Consider the following 18,734-nt stretch of genomic DNA (forward strand, 5'->3'; position numbering starts at 1 on the left):
GCTTTCAGCTCCACAAAGCAGCGCTGAAGAAACTCCTGCTGTTCCTGCGCCCACTGCATCCACGCTGCCTGGTCTCCACCCGCCGCCATCTTGGTCTTCCTCCCTCGCACCTTCTTTTGCTTCACTGCCACATTTTTGATCGCCCCACTCCTGGTCCAAGCCATACACTATTGGGGGAATGTTGCTATCTGCTTCCCACACCAGGAAACATTGAGCAAGCGCCGTTACGGGCTCTAAAAAGAGCCCAAAAGTCAGTTTCTAGCGGGAGCTGCCGAACGTACGACTTAGCTCTGCATAACCGCAACCGCAAGTCCTCGTCTTCTGAGACTTCTGACAGCGACTTGGCCATGGATCAGTCACCAGTGGTGGTACCCCCCTAATCCCCAGGCAAGTCATCGAGGAAGCTATATTCGCCTGCACACTATACCCCCAATCCAGCCCCACAGGCGTAGAGCAAGCGACCTCCTACTCTACCTTTTTCAGACTTCTGGGAGGGATGTTATAACACCCACGGGGACGACCTGATTAGTCGCCCTATCAGCCTCGTGGAGTATAATCCCCCCCACTGAGGGACGGGGGCCCATCAGCGGGATAGTTAACTCAGGACATTAAAAGGGGCCCAGGTAGGAACCGAGCTGCAGAGTAGTCCCGACTGGGACTTACTTGCGTATACTTAACTTTGGTAATACACCATTCTCTCGTCTATGATGACTAAAGTGAGTAAAATCCAGGTCGCAGAAATAACCCAGAGAGCAGTGAAAGAGGGCTCTCAGTACGAATGCTGTGAGCAAAAGCCTTCCTCCTATACGAGGAAGTAAAGAAGGGGAACTGATTGGATAGCTCTGGAAAAATTGCAACAGGCACAATGGACTGAATGGTCATCTTCTGTGTGTGCCATTCTATGGTTCTCTAAAGGCCACTCAATGAATATTGTAAAATTATTTAATTTGTACGCTTGTTCACTGTTAACCAGGGGCACCTTTAATAACACTTCCATGGACTTGCACCCCAAGTCTTATTATTGTTTAATGTTACAGAGTGCCGGGGTCATGCTAGTCATGCTAGGATGCAGGGTTGGTTTAACTCAGTGGGCTAGACAGCTAGTTTGTGATGCAGAACAAGACCAGCAACGCGGGTTCAATTCCCGTACTAGCTGAGAATTCTGAATTCTCCCTCCGTGTACCCGAGCAGGCGCCGGAATGTGGCGACTAGGGGCTTTTCACAGTAACTTCATTGCAGTGTTAATGTAAGCCTACTTGTGACAATAAAGATTATTTACATTTGCATTTTACATTTAGTGTGTTAAAACCTCCAAACAAATTGCTGTGCTGCATACTTGGCTCTTATTCCAGGCACCTTTCTGGTCCTGTTTCCAAGAACAGTGACTCATTAGTTCAACGTTCTAACATTACTTTCCAACTAAATAATTTACAAGTTTGAAATGAGACAGATAACCAAAATCATTATGAGTGAAAGATTAGAATGAATGTAATAGAATTTAACATTAATATTTATTATCCTGTATTGTTCCAGATAAGCTTCCAAAGACAAAAGTAGCTCTGGTGAGAACGCCTGATAATAACCCTCAGACAGATGTTTAATGACACTAGGCCATCGTCACAAAAATGCTGATCCAAAGAGACATCAATGGGTCACCAATAATATCCTTTCTAATAATAAGAATCTCAGTAATAAATAAGTCATTGCCCGATTCAGTAGCAAACCTGTTTCATAAAGGAGGTTATACTGGTCTGCAATTCAGAAAGAAATGTTTTCTTGTCATCATGATTTGGTTTAAACCCATTTTCTTAATATCAATTTATCGATTGTCGAAGAACATGTCCCAGCTTCTTGTTCTTACTGTCTCTCACCTTTCTCACCTCCACCTGCGCATTCCCATTTTTGTCTTGATTTGGTGCTGGCATATTGGTTGGCAGGTTTGGCTGTGTAACAGTCATTACACTTTAAAAAATTATTCATTGGCTGTAAATCACTCTTGAGATAGCCTGAGGACATGAAAATTGCTGCATTCTTTCCAGAACATTCTGTACCCTGATATTGGATAAACACAACAATTCAGACCTTTTGAGACCAGTGCCTCCAAGTATTCAGTTGTACTCGGCATAACTGAGTTCCCATCTGCCAAAGCTTTGGTGTCCATATTTGGAGGTATTGCATCCAACAGCTTTTCCTGAGTTAGTGAATTACTCCCAGTTTGTTGGTTACCATTAATTTTAATGTCAATCCTGAATGAGATTCAGATATGTCTCTTTCTCCATCCACCCCACTGACTCATTGACGTGGTTTGCTTTGGCCATTTTCTATTTGCTGGCAGGATCATGGCTCAGATGCAGTCAGTCTTTCCTAAACAATTGCCATTTATTCTGAATACGGTTCCCAATTAAAATAGTGTCACCCTTATAGCTGTCTTGTTGATCCCATGATCAGCAGTGTATATATAATGTAAAATATTCATTTTATTCAACTCTTTGCCCTCCTCATGCATAAGCCTCTTAGAATCATTGTTGTTATTATTCTGTTTTCTTTAGCGTCATCCTCCCTGCTAAGTTACTATTTATGCCTTCCAGCATTGCTGCCAAGATTTTCGATTCCTGTTGACATTCGGTGACCGGAGATGTGTAAATTGTGATGTGTGATCAGCTGGATCAACATTGCATGAGAACAAATGACTCCAGATGTTTTTGTAGCAGTTTCCTGTGATAGGCTAGAATGTGTGTATATCAGAAACAATGTCTGAGTATTATTCCTGCTTCTAAAAGAAATGATGCTGATCTTGCATATAAATTCCTGTTTCATGATCCTGTATAAAAATATTTCTTAACAGACCTTTAGTGATCGAGAATTTGTAAAGATAATGTTTAATGTTGCTTTAACTGAAAGGCACTTTATTACTCTTGCTCTTTCACATGTTTAGAGATTCACCTCTCGCCAAATATCAATGTTCATAGAGACTGGGACATGTTTGTACAAGGAACTCAGAAAGTTAGCGTGCACATCCAGCAAGAAAGTAGGAAAGCAAATGGCATGTTGGCCTATATCATAACCGGATTGGAATACAGGATTAACAAAGGCTTGCTGCAATAGTACAGAGTTTTGGTGCACCTGAAGTACCGTGTAGTTTTTGGTTTCCATATTTAAGGAAGGATATATTTCCATCAAAGACAGAACAGTGTAGGTTCACTAGACTGGTCCCTGGGATGAGAGGGTTGTCATGTGATGAGTCTGAGTAAATAGGGCTTAGATTCTCTGCAGTTTAAAAAAATAAGAGGTGATCGCATTGATTATGAAGGGGCTTGACAGGGTAGATACTGAAACTGTGAGCACGATTTAACAGGACAAAAACAGAATCCCTTAAGCGCCGTGAAACAACCCGCACTAAAATAAAATGAGATGAAATGAAAATCGCTTATTGTCACAAGTAGGCTTCAAATGAAGTTACTGTGAAAAGCCCCAAGTCGCCATATTCCGGCGCCTGTTCCGGGGAGGCTGGTACGGGAATTGAACCGTGCTGCTGGCCTTGATCTGCTTTACAAGCCAGCTATTTAGCCAACTGTGCTAAACCAGCCCCTTAATGACACTTTGCCGTTTTCTTTGGCCTTGACACAGATTGCCCTGCCAAGGCCGCACTTGCATCATTTCCTGCACTGACGAGCTTAGCTCACCAGTGCAGTAGGAGTACTCGTGTATTGGAGTGCCATTTTAAATGCCACCCCGATCTTTTGACCCCCATTCAACTACCTCATTGCGACCTCCGGACCCATCCCCCCATGCACCCAACTTACCTCTTACCCCTCAAGCCCCTATCACCTAACCTCTTGTGGGCAAGGCAGCCTGGCACGATGCCTGGCACGGGCAACCTGACAGCCTTGGGAATGCCATCCTGACATTCTGGCAGTGCCCTTGGCAGTGCCACCATGCACCCCAGGGTGGCACTGCCAGGGTGGCAGTACCCGGGTGCCAGGTATTAATGACCTGGAACTCGCTGCCCATGTTTGTGGCTAGAGCACAGACTATGAATAATTTCAAAAGGAAATTGTGTAGGTACTTGAGAGAAATAACTGTAAGGATTTACGGGCGGAGCAGAGGAATGGGACAGACTGGATTGCTCAACAGAGGGCCAGCATGGAATTCGTGGGCTGAGATCTCCATTTGTACCTTTATTGACTCAGCATGGTGGCACAGTGGTTAGCACCGCTGCCTCACAGCGCCAGGGACCCGGGTTCAAATCCGGCCTTGGGTGACTGTTTCTGTGGAGTTTTCATATTGTCCCACAGGGAGGAAAGTTGTGTAGGTTAGGTGGGTTGGCCATGCTAAATTGCCTATTAGTGACTAGGGATGTGCAAGTTAGGTTGCAGGGTTACGGAAATAGGGCAGAGTGGGTCAGTATAGACTTAATGGGCCGAATGGCCTCCTTCTGCACTATAGAGATTCTATCACACTGTGGAATCCCCTTGATTAAAATTACCTTCATGTGTTGCAGGGGGTAATTTCTTATCAACTGCCAATCATTATATTTCAGGGTTTTTATGCAACCAGCAGCTGTGCAACTGCATCATTCTGCGGTGGAATACTTCAAAACACTTTGTTCTCTTGATGAGGTAGTACCATACTAAAACAGGCACTAAGTAAATGATGGTTTGTTCAGGAGGCCCCATGGAATTATTACAGAACAATATCTTATTCTCATTATTATCAGTATTATTGCTTTTGTTGGAAAAAGGAACTTCCTTCCAACATCCTGAACTAAACCAGATGGGAATGTACTTTGTGAAATGCTAATTTTATTGCACGTGTTTGGCACTTTGTTAGCCTCCCTCGTTGCGCACCATCCACTTCACTCATTCATCCACACACCTGTACACAGATCAAGGAAGTGCATTGCTTTTGAATTTTGTTAAGCCTATGGAAAAGGATATATTTATATGAAATGGAATTTTATCTGATAATGGTAGAAGAAAAGTAAGAATTCTCCAAGAAAATACACGAAACAAAATTTGCAAATTATTATGATCCTCAGTGAAAGCTTTTGATTGTAGTTTACTGCCAGTCAAATAATGCAGTATGAATATAAGTTCTTCTGTATACTCTTTTCATCCAGTTTAAAACCAGCAACTTTGTTAAAATAGTTGGCAGGGATTTTACCAAAACCTGCCAATTCATTAAACATAATACAGAGAAAATGTACTGCCCCCATCTGGGCATGACTGGCAAACAAGGTCAGAAATGTTGGCACCATTAACAGCTGAGAGTGGCATCTCTGGACAATCAGTACGTCGGACCACCTTTCTAAAGCAGCCTATGATTGCTCCAAGTGTCATTCAAAGATCTTCCTATATAGATAATTGCTCAAAAATAAATTAGAATTCAGAGTATTCTGTTTATTTAATGCAAGATGATAGGAGCCTGAAGTTTTCTTTTCATGTTTGAGTTTCTGTCTATAATTGTACCTCATTTTGTTCACAGGGACTGCAGCTGTGGCAGTAGCTGGTATTCTTGCTGCACTGAGAATCACCAAGAACAAATTTCATGATCATAAGTTTGTCTTCCAAGGAGCTGGTGAGGTAAGATTACTTGAAGCTCCTTTTTCCTTTGTTTAATGGTACACATGCCATTTTACATTTGATGTTACTATCCTGCCCTAAGTTGCAATGAGTACATGAAGCACCTACATTCCTCTGTCTGGATTTGTCTAGGAGAGTGTCATGGTTTTAACTCCTATTCTGAACTTTCAACATTCAATTTCAAATACTTTGAAAATTTCTATCGGCACTCTGACTTGTACTTGCAACCATGCCAGTTGACTTGATGGGTGGTGCACCCTCTGTGCACTATTGTGAAAACAGATGTAATGCGGTTTGTCAAATTATTGTGTGTTCCCTTTTGGAATTTCTTTGTAAGAGCAAAGGTGAGACTTGCCAGGGTTTTAGAATATGGCCTGGTTGTCAAATTTATTTTCAATAATAGTTGTGGTTGATATCGATGGTGAAATTAATTTTAACATCTTGCAACCCCTTTACTACAGCATTAAATAGGATGTGTGGGGTCAGTTTCGCTCATTTGGCTGGACGGCTGGTTTGTAATGCGGACCGATGCCAAAAACGGGGGTTTAATTCCCATACTAGCTGAGGTTACCCATGAAGACCCTGCCTTCTCAACCTTGTCCTTCGCCTGAGGTGTGGTGACCCTCCAGTTAAATCACACTCTCTTAATAAGAGCAGCCTATGATCCTCTGGAAGTGTGACGACATTTACATTTACAAATAGATTGCAATATTGTAATATTTGCTGAAGTGTTGTTTTTTGTTACTGATGTGATTTCGGAGGTACTCTCACTTCTGGGCTGTCATTTGAATGTTATGTTTTTAACTTTAAAATTGTTGTATTAATTTGGTAATGAATATGAATTTTCTAACCGTGTTCTACATCATTAGCTGTGGCTTTATTAATGTATCACAGGCTGCCATGGGAATTGCTCAACTCCTCATGATGGCTATGGAAAAAGCTGGAATCCCAAAACAAGAAGCTCTAAAAAAGATTTGGATGGTGGACTCAAAGGGCCTTATTACTAAGGTACATAATTTTTAATGAAACTTTAATCTATTTCGATAAAATTTAATAATTTCTGTTTCTGTCTCTTTCTCTCCTCTGCTGCTTTTTTTAACTCTTCCTTTATCTTTTTCTTTTTTTTCAGGTGGGAGTTACTGTTCAGTATGTTCTAGTGTGGTAATTGGATATGGTTTGGAAAAGAGCCACCAATTACTGCAGGCTGTATTTGGGTTAAGGGTTGCAGGATGATGTAATGTTTATCCAGTCACTTCTCACCCCCTCATTCATATTATCCCTTATTCCCTGTACAATTCTAAGCCTTTCAACGTCCCACTACTAATCTCCTCTGCTATGATTCACTCTGACCTATCACTACTCCAATCTCCTTTTCTTTGAATGGCAACTCAACTTCTGTATCCAGTTGTAGCTACCATACTAGCACATATCACCTCCCAGGGTACAAAGAAGTCCGAGGTCCCATTACGCTCATTTGAACACATACAAATTGGGGATAACTGGGACACTGGGTGGAGTGGGAGGAGAATTGTGAGACTGAACAGGTCAATAAACTCTCAGTTAAGAAAAGCTGTCTTTACTTCAGCTACCCCAACCAGCTTGAATTCCATTAACATTTATTTCCTTTCAAAATTCAACTTGCTTTCATGAAAAGAAATAGAACCAACATGAAAGAAATAAACTTCCTGCTGCTTTATCCACCAATTATGCCTTTCTCTCACATTTCTCACTTCTGTAGCATTGCCCTGGCTTTGTTTCATTCTTATCAGCCCAGCCACCACCTGACTATCCCTAGCATTCACTTCCCTGCACAATTCCACATCTTTAGAATTCCTCAAATATCTTTTCTTGGACTCTTCTTCCTCCTTATCTACAGATAAACTCACCTCAGGCACATAGTCAGCAGGGTGATGACAGCTTGCTCTATCCCTCCACTTTCTTGTACACTCCACTGCACTTAGCCTGGTGCACTCGTATTTCAACATCAAGTCTAGAATGCAGCATAACTTCCTCCTATTTACCATTGGGAAGACTAAGCCATTGTCTCAGATTGAATCATATGGTTTTCATTCGCAGATTCACGATGCCGTATGATACTGAGTTGAGTTTCTAACCCAATATATTCTCTATTTCAAAGATCACCAGCCATATGGAGACTGTGGCTACAAGAGCAGGTCAAAGGCTGAGACTTCTGCAGCGAGTAACTCACCTTCTGGCTCCCCAAAGCCTGTCTGCTAAGGCACAAATCAGGACTATAATGGAATACTCTCCACTTGCCCAGATTTGTGCAGGCCCGACAATAGTCAAGCTCAACACCATCCAGGATGAAACAACCCACTTGATCAGCACCCAATCCACCACCTTAAACATTCACTCACTCTCTCCACCACTGACAGTAGTGCATACCACATACAAGAACTGCAGCAACTCACCAAGGCTCCTTCGACAGCCAACCAGCTCCTTCCAAACCCATAATCCTCTATCATCTTGAAGAGCAGACATATGGAAACATCACCTGCTGCAAGCTTCTCACTTAAGTCACACAATCCTGAATTGGTAAAGTATTCTCTACTGTTGTTGGGTCAAAATTATGAAACTCCCAAAAAGCACTGTGGATGCACCTACCCGTCACATGGACTGCAGCAGTTCTAGAAGGTGGCTCCCCCGTCACCTTGTCAAGGGCAGTTAGGAATGGACATGAACACCCACATCCCATAAAGAAATTTTAAAAATCACTATTTCCATCCCCATGATATTGACTCCTCCATCCCAACTGCACCCCACCTGCTAAAACTCAGCCATACTTTGTCATCTCAATACCTAATTATTCCAATGCTCCCACATTCTACCTTGAACCATTTGAAGTCATCAACAATTCAGCTGCAAGTATCTTAACTTGCAGCAAGTCCTGCCCTAGCCCCCCTGTGCTCACTGATTAGCATTGACTCTTGGTCAAGCAAATTCTTGACTTTAAAATTTTCATCCTTGTTTGCAAATCCCTCCATGGCCTTACCTCTCCCTATTTCTATCATCTCTTCCAGCAACCATCTTGAGATATATGCACTCCTTTGGCTCTGGTCTCTTTTGCATTCCTAATTATAATTGCTCCATCATTGATAGCCGTGCCTTCTGCTGTTTGAGCTCCAAGCTCTGAAATATCGCCTCTCCACCACACTTTCCACCTTTAACATCTTCCTTAAAACCTACCTCTTTTGAATTCCCAATTATAATTGCCTCACTATTGGTGGACGTGGCTTTAGTTGCCTCAGACCCAAGTTCTGAAATACCCTCCCTTACACCTCTCTACCTCAGTTGCCTACTTTAAGATACTCCTTAAAACCTACCTTTTTGATCATGAGACCTAATATCTCCTTGTGTCGCTCAGTGCCATTCTTTGTCTTGTAATGCTCCTGTGAAGTGACTTTGGACATTTCATTGTGTTTAAGGTGCCATATAAATATAAATTGTTTTTCTTGTTGTCATCGTCTTCCTGGTTTTCCTTCTTGCACCCTCTGTAAACTTCAACTCATCCAAAACTCTGCTCTCATGTCTCACAACAAGTCATATTTGCCTGTCACATCCATCCTCGCTGACCTCAATACACCTCACATGTGAGATTCTCATCCTTGAGTATGAATCTTCATATCGGGTGTAATTCTTCCAAGAAGTGTCATTTTGGGTGGATTCATAGGTGATTCCGCCGGATGTTTGGGTGTGATCGAGATCTGTATTCATCCACACTTAGTTATCTTTTTGGACCAAGGGGTGTTTCTCACTGACACGTCCTACACATAATTATTTTCTGCAGAGGGGAACTAAAGACGCCGTTAAGACCAGATCGAGGAGCCATTTTTAAAGGGTGCTCAGATCTCAAAATTAGGTTGCAGGTCACCCACCCCCACGGACATCCCACCCACAGACATCGCAAGCCTCTGCAGACATGGCTTGAAGCCAGAGGGGCAGTCTATACCCCCATCACTAGAAGTCTGCGTCTCCCTGCCCCAACACCACCTTTAAACTCCACCGCCCCCCCCTCCCCTTCAGGCTTCCACCCTTCATAACCCATCTTCATTACCGCCTTCACTCTTTCATGGCATGGCCCGCCTCAGACCCCATCCCTAAGCACTGCCCTGGCACCCAGACAATACCAATCTGGCACATGTGCACTGCCCTTGGCACCAATGGGGCAGGTGAGTACCGGGAGTCAGGGACGGCGACCTTGAACGGGTTGCACATATTTCAATAAGCCCAATAACTCATTTAAATATGCCAAACTGCATCACCCCAGCGAGGGTATGATCTAGATCATGTCAGGCATAGCAGGCCGGGTGCATTGCGCGTGGTTCGATGTCTAGTGCAAAACCCGTTTTTGGCCTCTCCCGCTATGCATCCGGCATAACGGGATCAGCGGCGGGCGCAATGCGGTGGGCAAATAGTGTCCATGGATTCCCCAATAGTTTGCCCTTTCCTGTCTCCATTGCTACAGCATTCATCCCTAACATACCAATCCTTTGACTTTGGCTCCTTGTGCAGCCACTCCTTTTGCCCTGCCACTGACAACCTGGTTTTCTGTTGTGAAAGGTTCCTAATTTCTGGAATTCCCTTCTTTGACCTCTCCCAGCCCTCTGAGACCCACTCTAAAATTCCACTTCTATTGCTCGAGGTATAGTCATTCCCCATTTCTCCCCACACCCCATATGCACACATGCGCGCACACACACACCACTATCTTTCATGTAGTTGGATCCTATTCCATTTCCCTCATACCTCTGTGAAATACTTTGCAACAGTTTTCTATGGCATCCAATTGCCAGTTGTTGTAAATGGCAACATGATGTTCTGCTTAAGAGCAAATATAGAAAACCAAATGCTGCTAATTCACATCTAATTTTGTGGCAGTATTGATGATTTGATAGTTTGAACCTAGAACAACTGTTTAACTCTTAAATCTTGTGCAAGAAAAAAATTGTGTGAAATTTGATTTGTTAACTGTCTTTGGTGGTGGCATCCTTCAATTTGCATAAAATATAAGAACCCGCAGTAAATCCTTTGGGGATGGGGAGGCTTTATAGGATGCACTTTTGCTGAGGCGGCATGTGGCGCAGTGGTTAGCACTGGGACTGCAGCGCTGAGGAGTCGGGTTCGAATCTCAGCCCTGGGTCACTGTCCGTGTAGAGTTTGCACATTCTCCCCATGTCTGCGTGGGTTTCACCCCCACAACCCAAAGATGTGCAGGTTAGATGGATTGGCCACGCTAAATTGGCCCTTAATTGGAAAAGAAAAATAATTGTCTACTCTAAATTTTTATTTTAAAAATGGGGGTGGGGGTGGTGAGTGCATCAATTAGAAGGTGCCCTCTGCACATTGGGCCATCCCTGCCCCACTTTGTTACTTCCTGCCCAACCTCCAAAGTCCTCCCGTCCTTGTGGACCCAATCGCTTGCTGCCTTAAAATGCCAGGAATTGCCTCACTCAGGTCGCCATTGTTTTTCTTCGTGGAGATGCTTGCACTTTTGCTGATGGGTGAAGAGACCAATCCATGAGAGGCAGGGTCTGCCAGAAGTGTTGCACGTGAAGTGGATGTGCTACATCCATGATGTCAATAATCATCTTATTCTCTATTCTTCTTTCTGCTTTTGTTCAGGGAAGAAGCCACCTGACCCATGAAAAGGAGATGTTTGCTCAGGATCATCCACCAATGAAAAGTTTGGCAGAAGTTGTTAGTGAAGTTAAACCAACAGCTTTAATAGGTACAGTTGAAGTTCATACTGATCTTTAATGTCAGATTACCACACTGTACTGCCATGAATAAGAAACAGTTTATTAATCTATCTTAAACTGGACAAATCTGGAGGTTTTTTTTTTAAATGGGGGACTTTCTAAATCCTTTAGTACAATTTAATCAAAATTTAAATAATTTTTGACGTCTGGAATCAGGGCAATGGAATGAAAATGTACTACCTCCTGGCAGATTAGGGCTGTGGTGTTAATGGAATTGGATTGAGACGTATTGATGTAGTCCATAGTAATTGAATCCACAACACAAAAATAACCTCAAATTCAGTACTGATGGCACTGACCCGTCCCATTTCCTGCAGCCCTTCTCCAGTCAGTTTACATTTATAGCTACATTTATCTGATAAAAAGTTGTTACCTCTGGGGCAGTAACACTGTTGTGCTTACCGTCTTAGGGGAAATGAAACACACTGGATCTGACCAGACCCAACATTGTCTCTGGAGACAGAGGATCCATTTCCAGATTCACGTAAAAAAACACAAATATAAAATCCAAGCCCAAAACTGGACCTACAATGCACTTGGAAGTAAGCTGAAGGCTCGGAGTGTTTTCAGCAGGGGTGAATTATATCAGGTGGATAGCCCGCTTTCCCGCCAACCCACCACTTTCCCGCCCACACCCTATACGTTCTCCATAATACGGGGCAGGGGCTGGTAAGACACACACTTGGCCGCCCACACTTAGGCCTATTCTGGCCCTTAACTGCCCAGTTAAATGCTAAATAAGCACCTTAATCTGCCCACGCTGCTATAAAATGCTGTGCAATGGTAGGTGAGCCAGAGTGCAAAAGCCATTTATCAAACTACTATTTTGAACAAGCGGACAGAAATGGGGGTGGGCGTGGTGAGTGCATCAATTAGAAGGCGCCCTCTGCACATTGGGCCATCCCTGTCTCACTTTGTTACTTCCTGACCAACCTCCAAAGCCTTGCCGTTTTGTGTACCTGATCGCTTGCCGCCTTAAAATCCTAGGACTTGCCTCGCTCAGGTCGCCATTGTTTTTCTTTGTGGAGATGCTTGCAATCCTGACGGTGCCCACTGTTCTGTTCTGGCACTGCCAGGACTGATAGAGCTGAGGGTCAATCAGATTTGCAAGCAGCTCTCGAGGGTAGGACTTGTATCTACTGAGGTACGGAAGTTTAGGCTGCACTCTGTGTGTTATCACTGCAGGGCAGAATGTTGTTCCAGGGAGGGATCAAGCAGTACACCCACCTTTAAAATTCAACCCAAGTTTCTCAGAGTTCCAATTAATGCACCTATTCCAATATATCCAGACTATGATAGAATATATTAGAATATGCTTCAATTATGTCAGTTTGCAAATAAGATTTTTTTTTCTTGTTGTTAATAAATTGGTGATAAATTGGCGGCATGTGGTGCAGTGGTTAGCACTGGGACTGCGACACTGAGGACCTGGGTTCGAATCCCGGCCCTGGGTCACTGTCCATGTGGAGTTTGCACATTCTCCCCATGTCTGCATGGGTTTAACCCCCCCAACCCAAAGATGTGCTGGTTAGGTGGATTGGCCACACTAAATTGGTCCTTAATTGGAAAAGAAAAATAATTGTCTACTCTAAATTTAAAAAAAAAAGTGGGAGCACTACCCGATTCCGAGGAGGGAGGAAATAACATAAAAAATGGCTGGAGCGACATGTTTTAGCAAGTTGGATGCGTCACAAGGCTTCTGGCAGCTCAATGCGAGCACAAAGCTGTGCAGGTTTAACACACCCTTTGGGCACTATTGTTTCTTGAGGATACCATTTGGCATAAATTCTGCGTCAGAAATGTTATGGGCAGCATGGTAGCATTGTGGATAGCACAATTGCTTCACAGCTCCAGGGTCCCAGGTTCGATTCCGGCTTGGGTCACTGTCTGTGCGGAGTCTGCCCATCCTCCCCGTGTATGCGTGGGTTTCCTCCGGGTGCTCCGGTTTCCTCCCACAGTCCAAAGATGTGCAGGTTAGGTGGATTGGCCATGATAAATTGCCCTTAGTGTCCAAAATTGCCCTTAGTGTCCAAAATTGCCCTTAGTGTTGGGTGGGGTTACTGGGTTATGGGGATAGGGTGGAGGTGTGGACCTTGGGTAGGGTGCTCTTTCCAAGAGCCGGTGCAGACTCGATGGGCTGAATGGCCTCCTTCTGCACTGTAAATTCTATGAAATTACGTGATTCTGCGATTTGTCAGTGCTTGCTAAACAATTGAGGGCACTAATAGCTACACTAACAACCAATTTAAGAAAACCAGTTGAGCTCTCGTCATGATTATTCCTTTAAGGGCAACACAGCAGATTAAGGTCACCTGACCTTGGTGACCAATCAGGACTCCGAGTGGGGAACCACCTGGTGGGGGGTTCCAGAACTAGCAGCAAAATGCTGGTCATGTAGATTCTTGTATATAAATCCTTTGTTGTTCATGAATGAAGTATCTGAAAGTGTTTAATTACAGGCTCGTAATGTGGCTCATTTACACTTGCTAGAATCAGCATATTTTCATACACAGGGCCCCCGTTCTCTGCAAACAAAAAGAATATGATCAAGCCTTGCACCTTTTTTGAATTACCCACAAATATGGGGAACCTGTAGTCCCATGTTTTTTCTCCATGGCAACTCCTCAGCCAATCAAAGTCAATTTGCCAGCAATCAGCACCTTTTCCCCCTGTGGTATAAATTGTGAGCGTTTGAAATTTGGCATTCTTGCATTTGTCCTGATGAGTGTAAGAAAAAAGGATTCGGCAACATGCCTCTCTTTTCAAATTCAGTACTACCAACTCCTTTAAAATAAAATATCAGTTAGAGTTAGCTTTAAGCATATTGTTTTTGTCTGTACGTTTTTGTGGAATTTTTTAAAATAGAGAGATTTGTTCAGTGATTTTTAATTTGTAGAGACTGATTAGTGTAGGATTATCATATAGACTTGCAATTGCTGTCATACTTCAAACATCATCAAAACCTGGTGTAGAAATATTCATTTTCAAGAAGATAATGGTGAGAGTTGTTGAAGGACAGCATTCTTCAGGATACAACCGCTATTTCTGATATTTTAGTGTTCCTGTAGCCCACACCGTTAGTAACATTTGTCTATGGTTTTAAGCAAAGAAATATATTTACTTTAAATGAACACGTTTACTTCTAATGAACGCATAGATTTTAGGTGCTATCAATTCTTTCCAATATTAGAAAACGTGCTGCTGACTGTCAAAAAGGCCTGTCCCATGGTAATCTGAGACTTAGATCTTTTGTATTGAATCTTGTTGGTGAATGATGGGTGTCACCTATATTTTCTTTGGCCAAATTGTCTCTATTTTTCAATCAACTTGTTTTTTTTATAAATTTAGTCTAGGTAGCAAAAGCCCATCCTGTCTCAGTATCTGACATCCAGTGTTCTCCATCCCACCCACCCCACCCTCCATTCTGTCAGTTACTGCATTTTCCTGGTCACTTCTATTCTTCTCATTGTGATTATGAACATAGAGTGGAAGAAATCAGGCGTTCCATATTGCTGGTACACTTCCTTTGCTTAAACACTACACATCAGCGACAACCTTCCTGCACTTAAGCTTTTTCCTGTCATTTGCTCCCTCCCTGCAACTGTAGGATTTGCTTAACCTGACTATAGTTTCTATGTTCTTCGTGAACAAGATCTTGTAAAGACGATCTGGAGTTAAACTCTTGAGGTTATAAAACACAAACTTGCATGTTTCTACATTGCTGAAGCTGGTGCCAAAGGGATAGGGAGAATTGTTTGGGATTGCTTCCAGAAAATGACCCACCTTTGTGAAAAACAGTGGGAACTGATTATAGTTTACATAGAAGCATAGAAAATAGGAGCAGGAGGAGGCCATTCGGCCCTTCGAGCCTGCTCTTCCATTCATTATGATCATGGCTGATCATCCAACTCAATAGCCTGATCCCGCCTCCCCCCCCCCCCCCCCCCCACCCCCATATCCTTTGATCCCCTTCACCCAAGTGCTATATCTAACTGCTTCTTGAAAACATGGGGCTGGATTCTCCATTTGGGAGACTGAGACCCCACGCCGGCATGAAAATGGTGATGTTTTATGCCAGGAAAACTGGCGCAAAACGGCCACCGATTCGCCGTTTTGCTGGCGCTAACAGGGAGGCAGCTTAGAGCTCCCAGCTCTAGCTGTCGACACTGCCTTGAGCATTTCCGGGTACCTGGCCCCGCATGCGTACGATGGCGGCCTGCAGCGGCCACACCATGCCCCATGGCGGTCTCAGCCCATGGACCCGGACCGCAAAGACTTTGCACCCCTTCGGCCGCTCGCTCGCCCCGGACCGCCCGCCAACAGTGCCCTCCAAACCAAATGAAGCCCCCCCGCCCGCAGATCGGCCCTCCCCCGACTGTGGGGGCGCAGGACTGAGTCCACAGCCGCCACGCTATGTCCGTGGCGACGGGTGAGACCATGAGAGTCCCACGCCGTTGGAATTCGGCCGGTTGGGGACGGAGCATCGCGGGGCGGGTCTCATGGATACGTGGCGCGGCGTACTCCCAGAGTACTCTGCTTTTCATTTGGCGTCATTGGGGATTCTCCGCCCCTTCGCCGAACGCGATTTTGGCATTGGGGAGCGGAGAATCCAGCCCATAGTGTTTTGGCCTCAACTGCTTTCTGTGGCACCGAATTCCACAGTCCAACCACTTTCTGCATGAAGGAATGTCTCCTTATCTCAGTCCTAAATGGTCTACCCCCATATCCTCAGACTGTGACCTCTGTTTCTGGACACACCCACCATCGGGAACATCCTTCCTGCATCTACCCTGTCTAGTCCTGTTATAGGTTTCTATGAGATCCCCCCTCATTCTTCTGAACTCCAGTGAATATAATTGTAATCGACTGAATCCTTCCTCGTACGTCAGTCCTGCCATCCCAGGAATCAGTCTGATAAAACAACTCTGCAGTCCCTCTATAGCAAGAACATCCTTCCTCAGATAAAGAGACCAAATGTGCACACAATATTCCAGACGTGGCCTCACCAAGGGCCTGTATAATTGCAACAAGACATCCCTGCTCCTGTACTCTAAGCTTCTCACTATGAAGGACAACATACCATTTGCGTTCTTTACCACCTGCTGCACCTGCATGCTTACCTTCAGCGACTGGTGTATGAGGACACCCAGGCCTCGTTGCACATTCCCCTCTCCTAATTTATGGTCATTCAGATAATCTGCCTTCCTGTTTTTGCTACCAAAGTGGATAACCTCACATTGTTTTTTTGTTATTTTGGTTAATCTTTATTGTCACAAGTAGGCTTACATTTACATCTCCGGTGCCGGAGAATTCGGCAACCGGCGGGGCGGGATTCACGCCAGCCCCCGGCGATTCTCCGACCCGGCGGGGGGTCGGAGAATCTCGCCCCTGGTGTAGAATAATACAATAGCTTATATTTATATAGTGCCTTTAAAGTCCCCAAGGCGATTCATAGGATTGTTATAAAACAAAATTAGACACCAAGTCACATAAGGAGATATTGGTCAGATGGCCAAAGCTTAGTCAAAGAGGAAGCATTTAAGGAGCATATTAAAGGAAGAAAGAGAGGCAGAGAGGTTTAAGGAAGGAATTCCAGACTTAATGACTTATGCAGTTGAAGCCACGGCCTCCATTGGTGGAGGAATTCAAATCACTGATCCTGAAGAGGCCAGAATTGGATGATTGCAGATATCTAGGAGGGGCATGGGGATGGAGGTGTTTAGTGAGATATGGAGGGGAAAGATTGTGGAGGGGTTGAAAACCAGGATAAGAATTTTAAAACTGGTGTGTTGCTTACCTGGGAGTCACTGTAGGCCAGTGAGCACATGGGTGATAATGGACATGGACAGCACATGGCTTCAACATTACAGAGTCGAGTATGAGAAACAAGCCAGGAGGGCATTGGAATAGTTAAATCTAAAGGTAATAAGAGGCATGAATTCGGGTTTCAGCAGCAGATGGGCAGAGACAGAGATGACATTGAATAACGTTACAAAGGTGGTAATTAGATGGGCTTAGTGATGGTGCAGTTATGAGGTTGGAAGCTTATCTTGAGGTCAAACCACCGGGTTCAGTCTTGGTTAGTTGCCAGGAAGGTGTCTCTCACTCCATGTCTCTTGTTTGTAACTGTAACTAATGCAGGACTCTTTTTTTTTTACAAAAAACAACAAGGACTGGCTCCAAGAGTTTGGTCCACGCTGAGGGAGAGAGAACGCAGTGCTGTTCTGGAGAGAAATCATATGGAAAAGAGATGGGGTGGCAGGAATTCCCCAACTTTTCATTCCTGTGCACTCAGTATTGTTCATCTTTGAAATAATGGCATTTCACTCAAGTTATGAGTAGTAAAGCAAATAGCTTTACAGTCCTTTGAGAAATTATATATTTTAATATTTAAATGACTGAATTCATAGGTAAGTACCATTATGCTCAGCTTCAGATCAATAGTATTGGTGGACTCCAGTAGAGGTTGCAGGTGTACAAAAGGAGATGTGAGCCTCACCAGTACACACCAGACCAGGAAAGTGACTTGAACTTTGAACATCAGGATTATTTTTCAATGTTGCAAATTGGCCTTCTTATTGAGAGCCAAAGGAGTCATAATCAGAAGGGTAGCCCCACTTTCAAAGGCTGAGTGGGTACGGGAAGTCACTGGCAGCGAGGGTGTAGTTGTGATTGCACCCGCTTGCCCCATTTAAAAGAGAGGCACTGCAAACTCTGGTGAGTTCAATGTTGGATGCATGAAGCCAGAGAAGTGCTAAGGCTGTGCCCCAAGAATACAATGGAGCAATGAATGAATTGAATGATTTGACAATCAAAACTTCACGCTGTGTCCATGCTTCTCATTCCTACTAATGCTTTTATCATGTCGAATTTGATTAGCATACAGGAAGAAACTTCTGGACTATGTGACCTTGCATGGTCATATCGTCAATCATCTCCGCCGTTCTTGAAAAGGGCAATAGAAGTCATTTTCTATTTTAACCCTTGGTCAACTGATACAAGTTGAAAGTACTTTTAAAATTACTTGTAAACTGATTTTTAAATTTTGTGTACTATCTCATCATGCAGCTAGAATATTCATTAATTGACAAAGGACAAAAGCTCTGCTTTAGACACATTGTCAATGTTTGCAGCTACTGTATTAAAGTACTGCATCGTGTTGCAAATGGTTATTTCAAATTACCCTTTATGAAAAGAGGAAAGGTTTTAAACCACCTCCCCCTCTCACCACCTCCTCCTCATTTTAATTGTCAGATGAAAGCTGCCATTTTGCTCCCTTCTGACCCTGGAAACGTTCCAGATAGCATTGTTGCAGGAAAACAGTACTGATCTGAGACACTGAATATGTTTAAATCTCCAAAACTGTTGAGGC

At 43.8% G+C, this 18,734-nt stretch overlaps 1 protein-coding gene across 1 annotated transcript in view; it reads left to right on the top strand.

Moving 5' to 3' along the window:
* LOC140391720 (NADP-dependent malic enzyme-like) overlaps nucleotides 1–18,734 on the top strand; it is a 214,950-nt gene that overhangs the window by 181,621 nt on the left and 14,595 nt on the right. Inside the window, exons 9-11 of the mRNA XM_072476489.1 lie at nucleotides 5,485–5,582; nucleotides 6,477–6,590; nucleotides 11,226–11,331. Of these exons, the coding sequence (XP_072332590.1) occupies nucleotides 5,485–5,582; nucleotides 6,477–6,590; nucleotides 11,226–11,331 (318 nt within the window). The remainder of the gene's footprint in view (nucleotides 1–5,484; nucleotides 5,583–6,476; nucleotides 6,591–11,225; nucleotides 11,332–18,734) is intronic.

The sequence above is a fragment of the Scyliorhinus torazame genome, chromosome 15, assembly GCF_047496885.1.
Source record: "Scyliorhinus torazame isolate Kashiwa2021f chromosome 15, sScyTor2.1, whole genome shotgun sequence".
NCBI classification, from domain to species: Eukaryota; Metazoa; Chordata; class Chondrichthyes; order Carcharhiniformes; family Scyliorhinidae; genus Scyliorhinus; species Scyliorhinus torazame.